This window comes from Danio aesculapii, chromosome 18, assembly GCF_903798145.1.
Source record: "Danio aesculapii chromosome 18, fDanAes4.1, whole genome shotgun sequence".
In the NCBI taxonomy this organism is placed as follows: domain Eukaryota; kingdom Metazoa; phylum Chordata; class Actinopteri; order Cypriniformes; family Danionidae; genus Danio; species Danio aesculapii.
In genome coordinates this window covers 42,875,691-42,897,799 of record NC_079452.1, presented here as the reverse complement: position 1 = coordinate 42,897,799, position 22,109 = coordinate 42,875,691, and the positions used below count along the sequence as shown (strand labels likewise).

The following is a 22,109-nucleotide window of genomic DNA, read 5'->3' as shown; positions in this document are numbered from 1 at the left end:
TAAAGAAGCACGAGTCGCGTGTCAATGTGGTTTTGAACACAATATGTGAACAGCCCCATACAGATTTAACCTGAGAGATACAGTGCAAGCACTGATCAATTATAGATAAGCGATTACAAGCTGCGCAGAGTGATTACAACTTATAAAACACAATTAAATACATATTTAGCAAACTACAGAAATTGAGGCAACAATTTTAATTGCACTTACATGTTATGATCCGGAGGAAGAAGTAACAGGTCCATATGAACTGTAACAGTTACTGACAAGTCCCGGTCAAAGTCCCATATATAATAGTCTTTGCTGCTCGTTCTTTTAATAGGAAGTGGCCGACGAAGTCCCACATTTCAGCGTAGGTAATTGTATCCAAAATCATAATAATGACAGGAACAAACACAGCACTAGGTTGGCCTACTGTGGTATTGTTGTGCAGCCAAATCTCCATCTGTCTGTGATCTTCATCTTCGTGTCATGATCTGTCCCGTGATCCTCCGCGCTACGCTAGTGTCTGAAGGGAAAAGCACATTCACATTATACCGGATCCGGTACTACATATTTGGTGATGTACCATATCGACGTCGACGCGTTCAGGCAAAAGATACAAACCCAACACTGAGTCGACTATTTCGTTAAAGAATCAATAGTTTTAAACACGGTGCACTTTCAGATTTAAACCTCTGCTGGATGTTTTCATTCACTTAGTGCTGTTACACACTGCATGGAAGCTCATTTTCAAAAACCCATAATAGGGGCTCTTTAACAAAATTATTAATACTTTTCTATTTGTTTTATATAAATATAATATATATATATATATATATATATATATATATATATATATAAATATATTATTTTATTTTTTATTTTTTATGCATTTTAATTGAAATATTTTAATTGAAATATTTTTAAAATAATTATCAAAAATACAGCAAAAAAGTGATAAAATAGTCACAGTATTTTTAAAAATCTGTTTTAAATTTTAATATATTTTAAAATGTTAATTACTTTAGTGAAAAAAAATAGTTGAAAATGTACCCTTGCCTTCAACCTCAGCCTTCAGTATGAGAAATCATTTGAACATGCCCTAATACAAAATTCAATACTACAGCAATAATATAACGATAATAAAGTGAATTGTGCATCTTTCCTACAGTATCAGTTTTAAAATGCTTAAACCGTTTCACAGTACACTGACTGAGGGCAATGCTGGTGGCTCTTTAACCAAGTTTGCTTCTAAGGCCTACAACACAAAGTTTTACCACAGGATTAAGTGGATTTATTCCCTTGCCGGAATAATCCAATTTCTGCATCTGTTATCAGGCTCAAGAGCAGTCTCTCAGTTATCCGCCTTGGGGTCTTGCTGTCTGCATCTCTCTGTGGTCACCGCTATCCTCCCTGTGCCCGTGGTTTTCATTCTGCGCTGGTCCTGAACATCATCGACGAGAACACCGGAGGCCTGTCCACAGTCTCCTATAAAAAAAGGGGCGCATTATAAAAGACACGGCTTGCAGGACCAGAGAAGACGACGAGGATGACGCAAGTCTTCTGAACACGAAGACACCGAGCGAGGCCCCGTCGCCAATGCCGGCCACCCAACTACCGAAAGCATAGGCAGGTCCCGGTGTCAGCCGCAGACGCCAAGCTCAACGGCAGCTGCAGCACTGGATACTTAATGCCCAATATTACTGACATTCCGACATGCCTGAATCTGATTGTGAGAGCCTGTGGTGGGTCATCTGTAACCTGTGAGGACCAGTGTCACTTCCATTTGCTTTGTAAAAAAAACTCTCATTCTTTGTGTAACCCCAATCCACAGTCAATCGGCCTGATCAGAGCTTTTCACACTTATAGAACAGTCATTCTAAACCTCGTGAATGAAATACCGATTATGACAGTTCACCACCAATGATGGGCTATAAAATCATATATTTACTATTACAAATAGTTACTATTACTAAAAATAGTTTTCACCGATAATATCAAAATTTGGGCCGACATTGATAACTGATATATATAGGCCGATAAATCGCTTTATATGACCTTGTTTATTTCAGAGCCTGATTCTAAAATATTATACACTTTATACATGTCATTAACTATCTACACATAGACATCCCCTACATTCTATATCAGTGAGTACGTTTACATGGACACCAATACTCTGATTTTAATATCATTAAGACAATACTCTGATTTAGAGTCTACCATGTAAACAATGATTTTGGATTACTTTAATCTGACTAAAGTCATAATTGAACTAAACAGAAACTGAATTTAGACATGAGTAGTCCTATTTTAGTTGCGTTATTGCAGTTCAGACATATAAATTTGAACCGTTTTGTGGTACTTTGCGCTATATTTTGCATCAAGATGCACACATGGCAAGTGTATGACTACAAACAAATGAGAATGGCTTCAAGCAAGTATTTCAGAGTTTGTTGCGGGGGCATAAATGAAAAGCGAATGAAACCTAATAGTATCTGACTGCAAAGGTGGCCTGTTACTTAAAAGTTTGTATCCACCGTCGTTTCTTTGCACATATAGTGTGGGAAATTCACTTCAGTTGAATTAAGCATAATTAAAAACGAAACCCCCCAATCTTATTCAGATTAAGACAAATAATTAATTTACTGAAGTCCGTGTAAACGTATATAACTGCAGGGCAACTATGTTTATATATAATAACTTTAACTGATAAAGTTATTAGGTATTAGTTAATTAAAGTTGTTAGTAACTAATAGAGTTATAGTAACTGATAACCTTAACCTTTCTGATTTGGATTATAATGCTATAATGTGCACCTTTTGTAAAGCTGCTTTGAAGCAATATTTTTTGTAAAAGCACTATACAAATAAACTTAAATTGAATAAAAGGCGAACAAACAATGGTGGTGCCACACTAAGCATAGTTATCATACCATGGTATTTGTAGTGAAACTATCATTATAAAACTGGCAATCAATATTCTAAAAAACAAACAAACACATGGTTACAACACTTTTACTATAATAAATCTATGGTTGACTTTAAGGCTTTATGCCATTTCTCATCTTAAGGCATCTAACTGTGGGGCATCATGTAGGGATTTTGCATAGAAACCATCCCATCTCAATTAGGATCTCAATTAAATGTACGTTTAATTTAGAGAATACTCCACAAACGGTTTCAGGTCTCCAGCTTACAAACACCCCTGAATCTCTAAGTGAAGTTTATTTATAAACTAATTTCGAGAGGATCATGTGCTTATGATTGCTTGCAGCTGGTCCTGCATTATTCAATTTATGATTCACCAATCAGACAATTCCTAAGCCACTATAAATACCCTAAGTTCTATATAAAAGCTCTCTTCGTTATGAAGACTCCCCCCTTCCACCCCTACTCCTTTCCTAGATGGGTGGCACGGTGGCCCAGTGGTTAGCACTGTTGCCTCACAGCAAGAACGTCACAGGTTGTAGTCCGTACCAAGCCAGCTGATGTTTCTGTGCAGAGTTTACACGTTCTCCCTGTGGTCACGTGGGTTTCGCCCGAGTTCCCCGGTTTCCTCCCACCATCCAAAAACATACAACTCAAGTTAATTGACTAATCCAAATCAGCACCATAGACATGCTCCTTGTAAGTAGATATCTCTTAAGAGCAATCACTATCTGTTCAGTAGCTACTACAGCAGGGGAGTTCTCGAGATCTACCTGTGAGCTCAAACTCCCCTCTCGCCCTGCAGACGGGAAGGAGCCCAGGGCTCTCTCCTCGGACAGCATGCCAAACAAGCTTATATAATCAATCATCAGCTAAGTGTGAACTCTTGAAATAAATTAAAAAGAGCACCAAGTCAAAGCCCAAATATTTTATCTGACAATGGCGACCGACTTTCAAAAGAATTCCAAATACTGCAACTCTACCACAATAGAAAGTGTTTCTATTTTTCACATCACACACAGTTTGAAACATGTCTGTGCATAGTTTAACTGTTGTCAGTATGTATTGTTTACACGTGGAAATGACTATTTAACAAGCATGTTCTCAATGAGTTGTTTACATGTAAAAAAAAATTACCCATTTTTGGGATTTCAGGCTTTTTTACAGATATTTCACATCATTTGCGTGACCCTGTGAAAATTTGCCTCTATTTACGTATTTGTCTATGTAATCGACTCGCAATTTGGTGTGAACCCAGAGTTAAGCTGTCTTCACACTAGAGTTTGAGCATGCGAAATGCTGTCATACGGCAATGCGAAGAGGGGCAGGATAAAACAAGATGATGTGATAAACAATGGCTCCATATTTAAATATCGGCACAGAGTCGTCGCGTTTTGAGTTTCGATTGGTACACACATTCAACCTATTGCAGGTCAGAGTTCACACAAATCTTCAAATTTGAATGCAGCAAAATGCAAAACTGTCGCACGAGCTTGCATTTTCAGTGTGCCACATTTGCATGCGTATGAATGGAAGTCAATGAGGTGAAAAGTGCAGTAAGCCCTAGCAGTAAAGGCTTTTAACTTGGAGTTCTCTTCAAATGTATTTTTAAAAAGTGCTGTTCAGGAGAACTTTTAATGGTAAACCGTTTTGTGAATGTGGGCCCCAAACATTAGCATAGATTTGACCACACATGATCAAATCTATGCACATGCCTTCTATAAACAAGCCCCATGGTAATGTGCTTTATCACACATAAAACATTTTTACTCGGGATGCCTTAAAAAAAGCTACCAAAAATGATCATAACTGATGCCCATTACCCACTGCTCACACACACTTCTCTGAGCTAGCTAGTGTGAAACATTTCACTAACCAGGGTTCAAAAGTGGGGTTTAGAATGACAAGACATTTTAAAAGGACAGTTTACCCAAAAATCCAAAAATGTTGTCATTTGCTCACCCTACACTTGTTCCAAACTGCTTTGGAGTTATCTGCTGACCATAAAGAAGATATTTTGATTAATGTTAAAAAAATATACTTTCATAGTATTCGGTTTTCCTGCTATGAATGTTTAAAAGAGTTTTTAACATTCTTCAAAGTGACTTATTTTGTGTTCAACTGAAAAAAGAAACTCATGGAAGTTTGGAATCACCTGAGGGACTGTAAATCTTGAATTTTGAGTGAACTGTACCTTTAAGCAGGGTGTGAAAAGTCAGTAATGTTCACAGACAGTGTTGCTGATTGCTTCTTCCTTCCTCACTGGTCCAGAACAAAAGTTTGAACATTTCTAATTGTATTATACATGTAGTTAGTACTAACGCACCCTCCTCCCCCAATCCTGACCCATTGCCCCAACAGTTTGCACGCACTTACCTTCCTCTGTAGGGCTCGAAGAATCTCCTGGTTGACCCTCTATTGTAGAATGGCTATTCGTACAAGCAGATTATGTTGCAGGGCAGTTACTGTCCACAAAAAACGAGATTAGAAGCAGCTTAGCCGCTTTGGAAAAGTCTAGAATGTAAATGTAATGCGTAAAACGTGGAGAAAATGCAATACCTTTGTTTTCAGTGTAATTAAGTCATTGTGCATCATCAGCGAATGGATTGCATTTAATGGACGGCCCTAACTCCTTTGAGAACTTAAAGTGTGCCTAATTAATTTTAAAATGTTTATAGAATACAGTAAGCGAATGTTGTACATTTCAAGGTATTCTGTAAATATATTATGAATACATTTATTCAAATATAGTTTGGAATACAGATCATGTTTTTGGTAAGAAGTGCTTAAAATCCTGTACGCTGACTTTTTATTTGTGTTTGTTTGTTGGTATGTTTGCTGATGTGCTATCATTGTAAGGAGTACTGATGCTCCTCTCTCTTTCTGTACATATTTTTCATGAATTTGCTTAATGACGCAGTATTTCTTTTCTCTACTGAGATTAAAAAAAGATTCAGACACACCGTTATGCTTTATGACTTTGCTGCACTTCACAATTATTTTGAAAGAATTTTTAAAGATTTTTTATTATTTGTTGATGCCAATTTTTAATTAATATATGTTATGGTATGGCAACATGGTGGCTCAGTGGTTAGCACTGTTGCCTCACAGCAAGAAGGTCACTGGTTCAAGCCCCAGCTGGATCAGTTGGCGTTTCTGTGTAGAGTTTGCATGTTCTCCCCATGTTTGCGTGGGTTTACTCCAGGTCCTCCAGTTTCAACCACAGTCCAAAGACATGCTTCATAGGTGAATTGAATAAGCTTAATTGGAACAGTGTATGAGTATGAACGCAAGAGTGTATGGGTGTTTCCCAGTATTTGGGTTGCAGCTGCATGCATCCGCTGTGTAAAACATATGCTGGATAAGTTGGTGGTTTATTCCGCTGTGGCGTTTCCTGATTAATGAAGGGACTAAGCTGAAGGAAAATGAACGAATGAATGTTAAGGTCAATAACTAATCATTTTCTTTATAAAAGAGCAGATTAAATGAAATATAAGGAAATACTACAAAATAATAATCACAATTACAATTTTGGTAATAAAAATAATCAATAATTAGACAATATTAAAAATAATTACTGTTTTGTATAAAACTACAGTAATTAAATGCATCTGTTATACAGCAATGAGTGAAATAACTGCAAAGTAAATTAAACAATATTAAAATATGTACTAATAAAAATATATTGGGGTGTAATACCAATAATTACTTCAACATGTTAAAAACGATAACAATATTTAATCTATAATAAATATTTTTTTAAATAGTTACAGTAGACAGTATAAACAAATGAAGAAAAAAAAAATATATATATACACATACACTATATATATATATATATATATATATATATATATATATACACTATATATATATATATATATATATATATATATATATATATATATATATATATATATATATATATATATATATATATATATATATATATATATATATATATATATACATATACACACACACGTATATACATACACAGGCTAGGAAAAAAAAAAAAAAAACATTCATCGGCCACTTTATTAGGTACGCCTCTCCAATTGCTCGTTAAAGCAAATTTCTGATCAGCCAATCACATGGCAGAAAATCAATGCGTTTAGGCATGTAGACATGGTCAGGACGATCTGCTGCAGTTCAAACCAAGCATCAGAATGGGGAAGAAAGGTGATTTAAGTGACTTTCAGCTAAGAACAGGAAACTGAGGCTACAATTCGCACAGGCTCATCAAAATTGGACAATAGAAGATTGAAAAAAACGTTGCCTGGTCTGATGAGTCTCAGTTTCTGCTGCAACATTCAGATGGTAGGGTTTGAATTTGGTGTCAACAGCATGAAAGCATGGATCCATCCTGCCTTGCATCAACGGTTCATGCTGGTGGTGATGGTGTAATGGTGTGGGGGATATTTTCTTGGCACACTTTGGGCCCATTAGTACCAATTGAGTATCTTGTAAACGCCACAGCCTACCTGAGTATTGTTGCTGACCATGTCCATTCCTTTATGGCCAGTGTACCCATCTTCTGATGGCTACTTCCTGCAGGATAACACGCCATGTCATAAAGCATGAATCCTCTCAGGCTGGTTTCTTGAACATGACAATGAGTTCACTGTACTGAAATGGTCTCCACAGTCACCAGAGCTCAATCCAATAGAGCACCTTTGGGATGTGGTGGAACGGGAGATTCGAATCATGGATGTGCTGCCGACAAATCTGCAGCAACTGCGTGATGCTATCAAGTCAATATGGACCAAAATTTCTAAGGAATATTTTCAGTACCTTGTTAAACCTATGCCACAAAGGATTAAGGCAGTTCTGAAGGCAAAAGGTAGTCCAACCCAGTACTAGTAGATGTACACAAAGTTGCCAGTGACTATATTGCAAATGTATCTATAAACTAATAATTTATTAGTAGGTTTAGGCAAATATCCAATAATTGGCCCATTTGAAGTTCCTAAAATGAAACGACACCACTTTGTATTAATAGATTATAAAATCAAAACTCCACACTATATATTTCAACATTACAGTAAGAGTCATTTTGGAGATTTGCAAGACCATAATTTGCCACATTAAATGATTTTACTTCTTTATTTTTAAAGATGATGGTTAGACTGCTTATCCAAATTAAGAGAAAATTATGTTAAAAAATTTATAAATCAAATAATAATATATGCTATGACAACCAATATGTTACTGATATAAAATACTTTGTATCCAAAAAGACAATGTAGATTTAACAACATAGTTGAGTTTATAACAGCTTTATTGCCTGTTTTGATTTGATCAGTCATTGGAGGTCATTCCACAATAAAAATCTTAAAACAGGTAGTGTCTAAAAATCAATGACATGACAATTATCAAATAAAATGTTAAAACCTCACAATCAGATATTCAAACAAGCCTGAACTAAAAAGCAAACGAGTGTAACTTGTCATCGGTTTGACTTTTCCCTGAATCATTTCTTCTCCACGTGCCTCTTTAAAACGAAAACTTTTGAAAGCTAACAGCAGTGCAAAGACGTGGATCATCATAATGCTAAACTCCATCACTGACAGAGATGATATTGACAGATTTCCTACTTTTCTCCTTACTCTCATGACACTGAGGTCTCAAGTGTTAAATGTTAGACTGATTTGGCCTTAGCGAAGCCCACTCTGTTATTCTCCCTGTCAAACACAGTGTAGTACTGGCCAATGAACACATCACCCAGAATCCACAGCGGTCCGGCAGGAGGTGGGATATCCAGACCCATGAATCCACTCAGGCAGATGTCGTGTCCACCCTGGCTCTCCTGCAAACACACAGAGTTGTAATATTGTTATTGTTTTCATACATTTCTCATTCCTTGAATGAATAAGAAACACAGAATGTAATACGAAAGCATGTTGTGAATAGCTAAATAAACTACGTTAAGGTTTTTTTTTTTTTTTTTTTAATAAAAAAAGAATAAATAAATAAATACGTTAAACCTAATTTAAATAAGCTATTTTTAAAATACTTACGCTTGTAAATATTTAAATGTAATATTTGTGGGAAAATGCCCATCCATCATAATAATATTAATAATAATAACAACAACAACAAACAATACAAGAAAATAAAGAAAAAAACTCCAGCCACATGACTTTATTCTGACTCATGCATGACCTTTTCACAAGCAACACCTCGACTTCACAAAAACAGCAGCCCTGACGTGACAAAAATAAAGCTGACCTTGAGTATGTACTGTTCTCCATTCAGAGAGTAGATCTTTCCACCCAAGGAGAATGAGATGGTGGGGAGCGTCGGCACTTTCTTACAGTCCACCATGTACTACAGAGGAAACACGTTTGAGTAGAGAGCATCATCACATTTTGGCATTTCAACAAACGAAGCAGTCTTTAAAATACATATCAAGTCAAATTTTATTCATACACGCAGATGTATACACACATACTTGAAGACAGAATTTGTCACCTTAGAATTTTAAGGTGCTATCTGACATTTTTGTCAAAATTGAGTTATTCACTAATTCATTAAATGACAACTCGTTTACATTATGTGATGTTTTTGTATCAGTTGTTTACATTTTAAGACTTTGTAGATAAAACCTTTTCTGTTTTTTAAATAAAAAGTCGAACTCTAGCTTGGCTCTATAAGGTTCTTTCTGTGAGCTAGTCAGCATTCCACTGGACTACTCTGTTGTTAAAAATTGTAAAATATTAAGTGTGAAATATTTTATTTGTGTATACATAGTCAGTGAAACATTTTTCCGTGTTTTATTAAACGTTGTTAAACAACTCAATTGCTCATTGTCTGCTTGCTCTGAAAGTCTAAATTTGATATCAAGCCTTGAAGGGCATGTAGTTAATTTAATTCATGGGGTATTAATTACAACAATAAATACGACCATATTAATTACATAAAATAAACATCTGCACTGGTCAAAATATTTAGCACAGCCTTGTATGCTTGATTTGAACAAGAAAAAATATTCATCCTAAAACATTAAATAAATGTTATAGAAAGCACAAATGTAACTCTCAAACATCAACAAATTGTTAAAACACTATTTTTTATTATTAAATTATAAGCAGATTGATTGTATTCTTAAAAAAAAGGAATGCTTCATTAAAGATCTGCCAGAGAAACCCTTATAATTCCAAGCAGAAAATGACTTTTTAGAATGTTCTATCTGCATTTGCCGTTTATTTTACCCCAATTTGCAAATTGAAGATAATTTTGATCATTTACATTTAGATCACAAAATCATTCAGAACGCAAACAGAACCTTATAATTCCAAGGTGACGAATTAATAACCCTTCTGTGAAATTTGTAACTGTTTATTAGATATTTCCTCAGTAATGTTTAACAGAGCTGGAATGTTTTCATAGTATTTCCCTGTTATATTATAATATGTAGAAAGTCTTTTTTTCTTTAGCTTGGCCTGGGGGAAAACTATGCTATGGCTAATTTTATTAGCTCACTTAAATTTTAAGGTACAAAACAAACCCTTGTTGTTCAATGACTTGCCCAATTAATTGCCCTTTAATTTGCATTTTCAGCTGAATATTAGTATCTTGCAAAATAACTAGTAAAATATTATGTACTGTCATCATATAACTTATAAGTTAATAAAACTATTATTAATACTATAGTTAAAGTTAATAATAAAGTTATAGTTATTAATCTTAATTATTAATATGTATCATAATTGGTGATTAATTATCATATTAATTTTATAATTGATTATTAAGTAAAGTTATTAGTTAAATTATTAATTAATTATTATTAGTTAATAAAGTTATTTATGATTTTATGCAAGCTGGTAATTCTCTGCAGTTTTATTTGTTATTATGAATATGATATTGTCGGCGCCAATAGCCTAGTGGTTAAGTGCGCCGACATATAGCACCATGGTGCTTACGGCGACCCGAGTTTGATTCCCGGCTCGAGGTCCTTTGCCGACACTTCCCCTCTCTCTCTGCTCACAATACTTTCCAGTCTGCAACCTCTACTGTCCTTTCCAAATAAAGGAGAAAAACCACTAAAAAATTATTATAAATATGATATATATTAATCATATCATAAAATGTATTACTACTACTACTACTACTACTACTACTACTACTAGGTTTTAAAATGTGTTACAAAAAATGGGAAACATTTGAAAAAAAAAAGTCCTGACAAGAAAATTACATTTTAAAACCGTAAACCGTAAATTTTCTTTAAACCGTAATATAATAATAAAACCTATTTCCTGATATAACTCTTTATACTTTATTTTTGATCACAGAAATGTAGCCTTTGTGAGCAGAAACTAAAACAAATTTAAAGAAATATTTTTAAAAGAAACACCATTATTTTATAATAGTTGGTAGATTTCTGGAGATCTTTAAAGGTACAGTACCTCTCCCTGCATCAGAGGGATTGCTCCAATAGCCTTCTGCAGAGCTTTGACCTCAGCAGCTGGGCCAGTGATCAGAGACGTCCCAGTGTCCACAATGGCTTCACATCCTCCTTTACACAGAGACAGTCCACTGCCGATGCTCATGCTAAACACACAAAAACACACGCTTATTGTTATATTTTCTGCACTGGTGGTTCAGTGGTAAAACACTTGCTTCTCAAAAGACAGACCAGCCATTACATTTTTAATTAAATGACAAAACTGTGAACTCAATCTTACACAAAAAGAAGACAGCAAAATGTTAATTATGATGCATTTTAAGGAGCAGTTATACCTTAAGAGTTAGCCTATTAAAATAGGTCAAGCATCATCTACTGTTACAAAGTAAACAATGGACACTTCATGCAATTAGGATGTGAAAGTCATGCAGGATGGAAATGAATTTGCCGAGAGACACGTTCTTCCTTAAAATAACCTTGTTTCTTGAAGTCTTCATTTTAACGGTGTGCAATAATAAAATATCAATATTCTAGAAGATTCTTCAGATCACAGTTAATCCCTATTTTAGGAGTGTGTTTTTGTGATGGTGCTTGACTATTTTAGGCTTCCTCTAAATACATTATAATTAACCACATACTGCCAGATTGTTCAAAAGAATGATTCATTTAGAACCAAACGAGGGCTGGCTGAGGCTTACTGTGTACAGAACTACATTGATTAAACTGCTTACCAGCTAATGAAAGTGTACTTTCTATATAGTATGAATGAAATTTAGATGAACTGGATCTGCCATGACATTACTGACACAGACAGAATCTGTGGACATTTTTGCCATTTCTGCATTTTTTTTTTAAATTTCTTTAAAAAAGAAAAAAAAGAAGAAATTATTTGTATATTAGTGTGAACCCGTAAACAAAATAACAGTAACTCAACTTTTATTTTAAGGTTATCCAATCACAAACACAGTAGGTCTTTTATAAACTAAAATATATGAAAAAAAATTGCTAATTGTATTGTGTACAAATCATCATGCATTTGCATATTATACAATATTATATAAAAAAAAACTGAACAAATCATTTACACACAATGACATAATTAAATCAACTGAATGCATAACAGGCTCAACAATCTGAGGAAATTTTTGCAGATGCAAATTCTGTGTGGGCTACATAACTTTCCAGCATCAGTTGCATGTTTTTGCTGTCAGTTACAAAACCTCTCACACAGTCTCAAGGACAGTAAAGTCTTCACTACATGTACACTTTAGAATCTCAGCTGATGTAGTATGACAACTTGGTACTTTAAAGCTGCTTTTCCACTGCATGCTACAAATCTGTTCACTTTGTAGAAAAAAAACTAAGCAAAATAATGCAATGATGTCGCATTGTACATTGGCTCAAGCACATGTATCATTGATGGTGTTGGTCTTAGTTGTCCATCATGGTCCAAATAAAGCAAATTCGCCAGCATATGTGCACTTGTTTGTCAACACTTATTCAAGGTTTCAGCAAGCAAATTTAAGACTTAAGAGCAAGAAGAACAAAACTTAAGCCTTATATTCACCTTATTTTTTGCATGCAAGTGGGCACAGCCATTTGGATCTTTTTGGCTCGAGACGTCCGGTCTCATTCACTTCCATTAATTTTTTAGACACTAAAACAGCTCGCCTGCTGCTTGATATCGCAAACTGATGTTTTCTTATTATAATATTCTGCTTTGTCTGAATAGTCATGCAAGTATTTGTAAGTAGTTTGACCGTTTTCGCAAAAACGAGCGCACTCCGCATTGAAGAAGGTCAATAGGGCTAAATGCTAAGGATTTTTTTTAATGGCCCAGCAGGAAAAAAATTTACATTTGCCCTTCAAAAAAATAAAATAAATTTAATTAGTTATTTCCTAGCCAGATATTATAATATTAGTTATGAATTAGTTTTATTGAGATGTATTGCTGGTGATTGGATGTGTGTGGATCGACTAGGTAGCGTTACATAAAGGGAAATTAAGACCCGTTTAAAATTATTTAAGACCTACAAGGACAATATTTCAGTGAATTTAAGACATCTTAGGACCTAAAATTTTGTTGGTCACACTTTATTTTGATGGTCCATTTGTTAAATTTAATTACATTGCATCTACACGCCAACTAATTCTCATTAGATTATAAGTAGGCTGATAGGTTGGGGTTAAGGTTAGTGCAAGTTGACATGTACTCGCAAAGTTCTTAGTCAGGTTAAATGATTGTTGAAGGAGCAGTATTAATAGATATAAGCAGACAGTCTACTAATACTCAATTGGACCATCAAAATAATTAGGACATTAAGACTTTAAGACCCCTCAGACCCTGTTTTTATTTTCTGTTATTTGCTCGTGCCTGTGCAGGTCAGCACAGAATCTATTCTGACCTTTGAGAATTGATTCAGAATTGTTAGAGAAAGAATCGCATTGCGTTTATTATACATTTAAATAATCACACAGTGTCTGTTATCTAATCTAGCGGGTTTGGTGTTTTTGTCACAAACCCAATGACTGTCAACCTGAATAAAAGCAACATCCCATTTAAAGTCATGCTCGGTGTTGACATTCAGGAAATCAGAACTCTTGTTTTTGTGATATTACTTAACTCCATCAAACATTACGAAATAATCATTATTAGTTAAACAATATCAATATAAACAACAAAACTTAAATTACAGGGCATTCTAACAAGCTTTATGCTGTAAATGCTTTAAGACGCTTTAGTTTTTTTGCAAAATGAGTGGACATATGAGTGATAAAGTCAACTCACACTACTGCTACAATATTAAGAGGAAGATCACACACACCCCTAAAGGACAATGTATTATTCAGCACAAGACTCAAAAATCTCTCACCCATCCATGTGAATCTGCCAATAGGCCTGTCTGCTGATGTCCACATAGTTGAAATCTCCAGTGTAATATTTGGGGTCTGTTCCTCCCAGCAGCAGCTCGCCACCAGGTTGAGTGTCAGGGTTTCTTTCAGACAAATAATACCAGTGTCATTTTTAACCATCAGGTCTGACTTTCAACTGCATTTATTGGATGCTTACATTAGACTGACATTTGTAACATCTGGATGCTCTATGTATAAACGTACCTGTTCAGATAGAAAGAGAAAACATTTTTCTCCCTTTCTTCTGGCTCATCATCATGTCGAAAACAGAGGAACCCCATCGACGGCGATGCGAGGATAGGCCATCCCGAGAATAACCATCAAACTTGGCAGCGATGAAGGCCACTCCTGGCTGCTTGATGGCTTCTCCAAATATCTGCTTTCTCAACTGCAATATCTCCAATCTTAGAGAGGCATATAGATTGCTTTTTATTGCTTTCAACACATCAGGTGGCAAACTGTGTGACTGTTGATTCCTACCATGCATGTGTCCTGGCTGAGATACCCGGACAAGCTTCCTGATCCATACTGGATAGCAAATTGAGTCCCATTCTTCACATAGGTGCTTGATTTGCCCCCATTGTACTTGTGATGAAGCACTACATGGTTAAAGAATAAAAATAAAAGTCACGATAGTTGCATTTAGAGGTCTGCACAGGACAAATTTTTTAGTCCCGCCCCCGCGAGGTTTTATTCCGCGCTCGCCATATATTCAGCCTTCGTTCACCCGCTGTCTGGTTAGAATAATTTTCTACCCGACCGCTAAATTTAGATCTGGTTTCTAAAATCTCATGTTTAAATTAGGTACTACCACAAGAGAGAGATAACAGATGAAATTGTAGGTTGTGCAAAGATTGTAAGCTTAATTTCAGTTTTGTTTGCCCACTTGTGATGAGACATGAGCACCGCCTTAAACCTGAGGTTTCAGTCTTGCGATAATACCTCAAAGTTTTATCCTTTAGCAGTCACCGTGCAAAGGGTAATTATTTTTTCCATTTGTGTCTATGATGCATGAAAAACACTTCTATACGTCAAATGCCTGATTTGGGTTTTCTAACAGTAAACTGACAATTTTTTAATGCAAGCTGAATACAGCGCATCTTCACATTGATCTCCCATGTTGGTAAAGCCCGCTCTGAGTACGTTATGAACATGACGCACGCACAGACGGTGAGGAAACAAAGCACATGCAGAAAGCACTGGTCATGTGTTCATCACGTGTAACAGTCATGAGCACTGGCTATACCGGTGCTCAATAAGAATGAGGAAATCACAGATATGCTGTTCCGAAATAACATCAGGACTAACGGTCAGGACTAGAGCGGTTAGCCCGCCCGCTCCCGTTTAAATTACACCAGAGTAACCGACCGCTACAGTGTTTTATTCGGAAATTTATTCCCACGCCACAAGAAATCTGGTCTAGTTTTTATTATATTATAGCATTTTTATTGGTAATCAATTTCAGCTTTATTAACATCCAAAAGTATAGAGTACGATACTACACGGAATAAACAGAGACATATTCTTATTTTACATGTCAGGGCAATTACCCACGTATAAATAAAGACTTTAGAACAGAGATGCCAAAGTTGGCCAGTTGGAAACCTTTGATTCGGCCCGCCAAACAGAGAAGATATGGACAAATGATGGGGAAAGTTGGGGTGAATCCCTCAAACAGAGATTGTCATTTCTAATTTTACCTAACCTTTAATTTGTTTGTTTAATTGCTGAGCTACAAAAAAGCAAAACTGTGAATTAATCAGATTTTTAAAGGGTCATGAAACGCCCAAAATTTCAATATTATTAAATTAAGAAGTTACAATGGCAACTTTATTGTAATACAGTTTGGTATATTTAGCTTCGGCCCACCACCCTCAGTCAAGTTTGTATTTTGGCCCTTCATAATAAATAAAATAAAATAAAAATGTTGGGCAGCCCTGCTTTAGATCTATTTTTCATGTTAACTAATAAATTACAGTAAAAAATACTTTAATGATTAAGTTTTAAAACTGATAGATATAATTAAATGTTTTAACTACATACAGAGCCCACATACATTTCAGAACACAATTCATTCATATAAAGTGACATTAAAAAATATCTAAATGCATCTAATGTCATACAATTAAATTTTTGAACATTCATAAAGTAGTGAAATTATGATGAATTTTACTTGCATTATGAAACACCCAAACATTCACATCAAGCAAAGTTATCACTAAATCTAATCTGCAAGAGTTAAACGCAAGCAGCTATGTTGAAAAGTTGATACAATCTATGACAAGATTACAGAAACATACTTGCAACAAGTTAATTAAAAAAAAAAAAAAAAGTTGCCACCGACAAACTTGAGCAACACTGTGCCAAACTGAAGTAACTTCTTGTTTCTGAAAGAATTCACTTTAAATGAATAATGTAAAGACATCAGTGACCTGACAATGCATTGTGAAATAAGCTGGCAGACTCTGTGTGCACTTACAGCAGGCGATGTCAGTCAGGAACAGTGGACTGAAGGTACCCACAGGTTGGAGGATCCAGTGTCAAACACCACAGTGAAGGTCTGGACAGGAGTGCCAAGACCAATCTCGCCATAGTACTGAGCCTGTAAACAAAAACCCCAATTCATCCAAAATTCACCACCACAACAGACTGCAGGCTAGAACAAATGTGTTTCACAAAGGTTTACAGTTTCTAGATTCTCATAAAAAACTACTTGTGTCTGCAAATCTTGCTTGTGACTTTTGTTTTGCTGTGAAATTAATTTTCAGACAGGTTTATATTTATTTTTTAGACAGCACAACACATTTCCAATGAATTTTTTTCACAAAAGTTAGAAATAGTTCACCCAAAACTGAAATTCTGTCATCATTTATTCACGCTTGACTTGTCACAAACCTGAGTTTCCTTGAGTTTCTTTTTCTACTGAACACAAAAGAAGTTATTTTGAAAAATCATGGAAACCTGTAACGATTGACTTCCATGGTATTAGTTTTAACTGCTACAGAAGTCAGTGGATACAGGTTTCCAACATTTTTCGGGGCAAAAATTGTGTTTAACAGAAATTGTGTTAACTTAAAGCTCAAAATTCCCATATTTTTACTTGAAATGTTTTCAAGAGGCTTATAGAATAAAACAAATATTAACACTTCACTCAAACTCATTCCTAATAAATTCTGAGCAACAGTGTTTGTGCATGTATTGTTTACAGGGATACGAAGTTGTATACTAATAGAAGTATAACTTAGTTGTACTCTATGTAAGGTGTCCCAGTAATTCAAAACCCTTAAAAATCATAGTTAAACCTATCTTGGAGGCTCTATCTACTGGACATTATTAATTTGAAACACACCACAGCTAATTTAAATGGTACCAGTAAGAAAACTGAACAATTTTGGTTACACATGAGAGAGACCGTATCAGTCATGTTTCAGTCCTTATTTTGTACCTATTATTGCAGTATTACCGTTTTTATTTTATTTTACTTTTTTGTTGGGTGAATCTCGGGTTTTGTTCAAAATGAAAAATGTTCGGTAAAAAAAATTTAAATAAAAATAATAATAAAAAAAAGCATACTTTTTTAGGTTATTTATCATATTTATAGGTTACTTATCATAGGTTTTGGGTTTAGGGTAAAGCTATATGATAAGTGTTCTTTAACTGTATAAAATGCATAAGGCCTATGGAGTCCATGATGTAATGTATTTTTTATGCTATGTCGACAATCAAGGCTATTTTCATGGCAGGAACATTTCAATAATAAATATACAATTAAAAACAACCAACAAATGAATAGCTCAATTAAATAAGATTTTAGTGTTAATTCATGATAAGGTTCTAAACATTTCTCCTGGTGTTACGAAGTCTATGAAACAATGGAGGCCCTGTATACCATGTATACAAGTATATGTGTGTGAAATGCATACTGATGATCTATGAAAGACTATAAGGCAGGAAAACATTTACAAAGGAATTAATATGGCACATAACATACATTTCCCATTCATCATGCAAACAAATGCAATCTTTGACCACTAAGAACTTCAAGCACCTAAGCCTGTTAATAAATCTATGACTGGTAATAATATCAGCTGCTTGTTTCCAAATCGGATTGTTATAGCAAACTGTGGCATTGACAAACAACCTCATGACTGGCTGTCTGTAACAATCACACCACACACTATCACGATGTCCATTTCATGAACATGACAGGAAACTGACAAGAATGTTTTTTTCTGAATACAGATGACAGAACAGGTTTCGGGTTCACTTTTTTTCCCCTCAACCGTAAATCACGTTCCACCATGTCGACACTTCACTTTAATCATATGACATGACTGAGCAAAACAACTGCATGTTAAACTATAACTGACTGTCCTCATTCTTGCAACTTCCTGAATCTATAACTTTGTGCTAATAAAAAGTGCACAGACGTTCATGTGCCTCTGACGTCAAATTTACTGATTTACAGTAATGCCATGCTCAAATTAGAGTCTGGTAAATGATTTAAAGTAGAGTTTAAATAATTGGTTTATTTTTAGAATTAAAATCTGCTGATAATTTATTCAACCTATGGACTTGCGGAATTACAAAATTAAAAGGGTTTCACATGATTCCAAAAGACAAACTAGGGTCTTATCAAAAAACAATTGTCAATTTTATTCAAATAAATAAACAACAAATATAATAATAATAAAACAATTAAACAATAAATACACTTTTTTTTAATTACGAAAATATGTCATTTTTGACTGAAGAAAAATAATTCACTTTTTGGATGACAAGGGGCTGAATAAATAAATGATCAAAAATGTTCATTCTGGAATAAACCAATCATTTTAAATAAATGTGAGAGCATACAAATGCACAAAAACCACAATCAGCCAACACAAGAAATGATGTCAGCAAGCAGTACTCACATCTAGGTAGTTTTTGAGGGTTTCTGGAGTAGGATCATTACTAGCTGGGAAGCCCAGGTTGTATTTTAGGGAATTAGAACTAGATACAAGCTCCTCTAATGATCTGCCAGAGTCACTTAGTGTTCGTCTGAGGGTCCGAAACTTCTTTAGAGGAATCCTGAAGAGAAACGCACAGAAACATTAGCTTTTACACACACTTATCTTGTGGTCATAAAGCACCTGCTGCAAATTGCAATATTCTCATGCAAGCAAGGTAAAGTTTACACGTATCAGAAATCATAATGAACTCAAATAAAATTTTGCACCTCAGGCTTGATTTACTACCACGTATATGGCAAGTAGTAAAAGCTGTTGTGTTTTGGACTTTGAAAGGGCGGTGAGTCAAACTAAACCCTAGTATGTGGGTCAAGACATTAAAATCTAAAGTAAAACAAAAAAAGTTCTTTCGCCATGATTAAATTCCAGTGGTAAAGTTATAGATATTTTGCTTTATTACGGTACTTAAGAAAATAATATTTTTGGAACTTAATTCCTGTATTTCTACTTTGGGAAACTTTTAACGTCACATGTCTTAGGGCTGGGCTGATAAACAATACTATATTGAATCACGATAAAATTTATGTCAATAACAATGATAAGCTCTGGATTTTTTTACTCTATATTGATCTAAGAACCAATCACACAGCAGAAATGTGCAACAATGGGAATACAAAAGGGTGTTGATATTAGAGATCGAATTTTCAGCCATCATTTAATGGACCGTCTAATTTTTGTGGCTTTAGTCATTGTTGGCGTACTCTTTTAAATTTGTAAGCATTAACAACTTGTATCAAAATATATTGCTATTGTTTAATATGGAGCCCATCTCTAACGCCACTACACTCAAGCATATTGCAATTTTTACAGCACTACAACTCATAAAAATCATTTAACACTTAAAACATTAAAAAACATGGTTGTTTGTTTTTTTTTTTCTTACTTTTACTATAATGAACTTAAAATGGAGTCCTTAACTTTAAACATCTTTAGGGGCAATTTTGTCTTATGCCATGTTATTTGTTGCAATTATTTTGGCTTTGTTATTGCAAACAGCATATATTTAAACAAAATGCATTTGTCAAAAGATCAACTCTTCATCCATATATTCCTTTTAAACATCTATTTTGCTCTAGGTATAAACAATAGTTAAACCCAAGACATTCATGATAAAAAAATATCCACTGAATACATATTATTACGAAATATTATACACATACATACATACATACATACATACATATACACACACACATATAAACACAAACATACATACATACAAGTTCAGCAAATGGCATGGAAAATGATCATTGCAGGCTAAAATAAATTTTACTAAATCACTATTATAATTATGTGCATGCATGTTTTACTACGGTTATCAGAACATATTTTTTAAGCATACAAGGCAAAATGTCTGTGTTACAATGTTTTTTTTTTAAATAAAAGACAATCAATAATAAAATTCATTAAAATGATTATTTATGATCTGTTATTAAAGACAGTTATAATAAAAACAAATGTGCTTAGCCTTAAGAATATTTTGTTTTGTTTTTTATGATCAAAATTAACATTATGCAAACACTTTTAAAGGGTTTAAAGCCTTAAAACTATGGTATTTAGGTAGTCATCTTTAGCACTGATTCAAGTAAAGAAATCTGTCAATTAAAGTGTAAAAAAATATTTTCTGTAGACATGTTTGTAGATTTATTTTCAATTGGCATAACATTACAAGTGTTGATATTTTTCACGCATCTATCTGTAGTTTTAATTAAGTACTCAATCTGTGTATTTCATCCACCACTACCATCATCAAGCTTAAATGAAATAGATTTCTAAAGGCTCAACTTCAAAGGGACCTTCATGTTGATACATAAACAGCTCTTATTTCTGCTGAGTCACAAAAATAATGATCAGTCTCTGTCTAATGGGAGACCCATACCTCTGGGTGCTTTAATCATTTTTACACAAAGGGCTGTTATCTCAGTCTAGTCAACTGCCTACATAAACAGCCTTTCACACATCAACGTTTTAAGACACACCTGTTAAATTATAAGGTATAATATTAATAAAACACGAGTACACAACACAAGTGGATGTACAGCAGTGCGATTTGCAAGTCACACCGCGTGATAATGATCGGATTGCGTTGTTGGTTTTGTAAGTTTGTTTGTTCGTTCGTTTGACCTTACCGGACAATAGCGTCGGACGTGCAGAAAAAGCAGCAACGAGCAGCAAACAGGCGATTCTCATGTTGGCGAGCCCCCAGGACCTGTTAACGCAAACGAGAGCAGTATCGCTGTGTGGATGTTGTTATTGTGCGATCTAATATGTAGGACAAACAGCCACAGTCAGCTGACACAGTGTGCTGCTGCCGAGCAACTTTTGCTCACAGTCATGTGACGGCGCGTCGAAGAGCGTCAAGGCTGCGCTACATTCTACGCAGTTCATTAGAGATTGATGATGTGAACGACGCAGGAAGATTAAATTAGGGGTCGAGTCTTTTTGTATTCATTATATTGAGGTAAATTGCATTTTTTTGTTAATCAGAAATGTGAAAATAGTCCCTCGTGAAAAGGAAATTATTTGTAAGTGTAACGATTGTATCAAAAATGTATAAATGTAAAAAAACACAAATATTTAAAAGATTTATTTGAATTGTTTATTTTTATTTAGCAAAATTTTAAAACAATAATTAAATTAAACAGTTTTAAACATGTTAATAATTATTCAGTCTACTATTTTTATGTATCTATTATTTATTCAATAATTGTATTATTTTAAACACATGTTAACACGTGAATTAAATTGTTTGATTAGCTTTTCCTGAATTCCTTAAAGTCAAATACATGACATGGTGGCTCAGTGGTTGCCGTCGCCTCACAGCAAGAAGGTCACTGGTCCCAGCTTGCTCAGTTGGCATTTCTG

The 22,109-nt window shown here is 34.6% G+C and overlaps 1 protein-coding gene and 1 pseudogene across 1 annotated transcript in view; one reads left to right on the top strand and one right to left on the bottom strand.

The window, feature by feature from the left end:
- Positions 1 to 1,611, top strand: part of slc6a15 (solute carrier family 6 member 15) — a 30,074-nt gene extending 28,463 nt beyond the window's left edge. The window contains 4 exon segments of the mRNA XM_056478036.1: positions 1,321 to 1,375; positions 1,378 to 1,424; positions 1,427 to 1,474; positions 1,477 to 1,611. Coding sequence (XP_056334011.1) covers positions 1,321 to 1,375; positions 1,378 to 1,424; positions 1,427 to 1,474; positions 1,477 to 1,611 — 285 coding nt within the window.
- Positions 1,612 to 8,175: 6,564 nt separating this feature from the next.
- Positions 8,176 to 21,573, bottom strand: LOC130245270 (cathepsin D-like; annotated as a pseudogene).
- Positions 21,574 to 22,109: the final 536 nt, after the last annotated feature.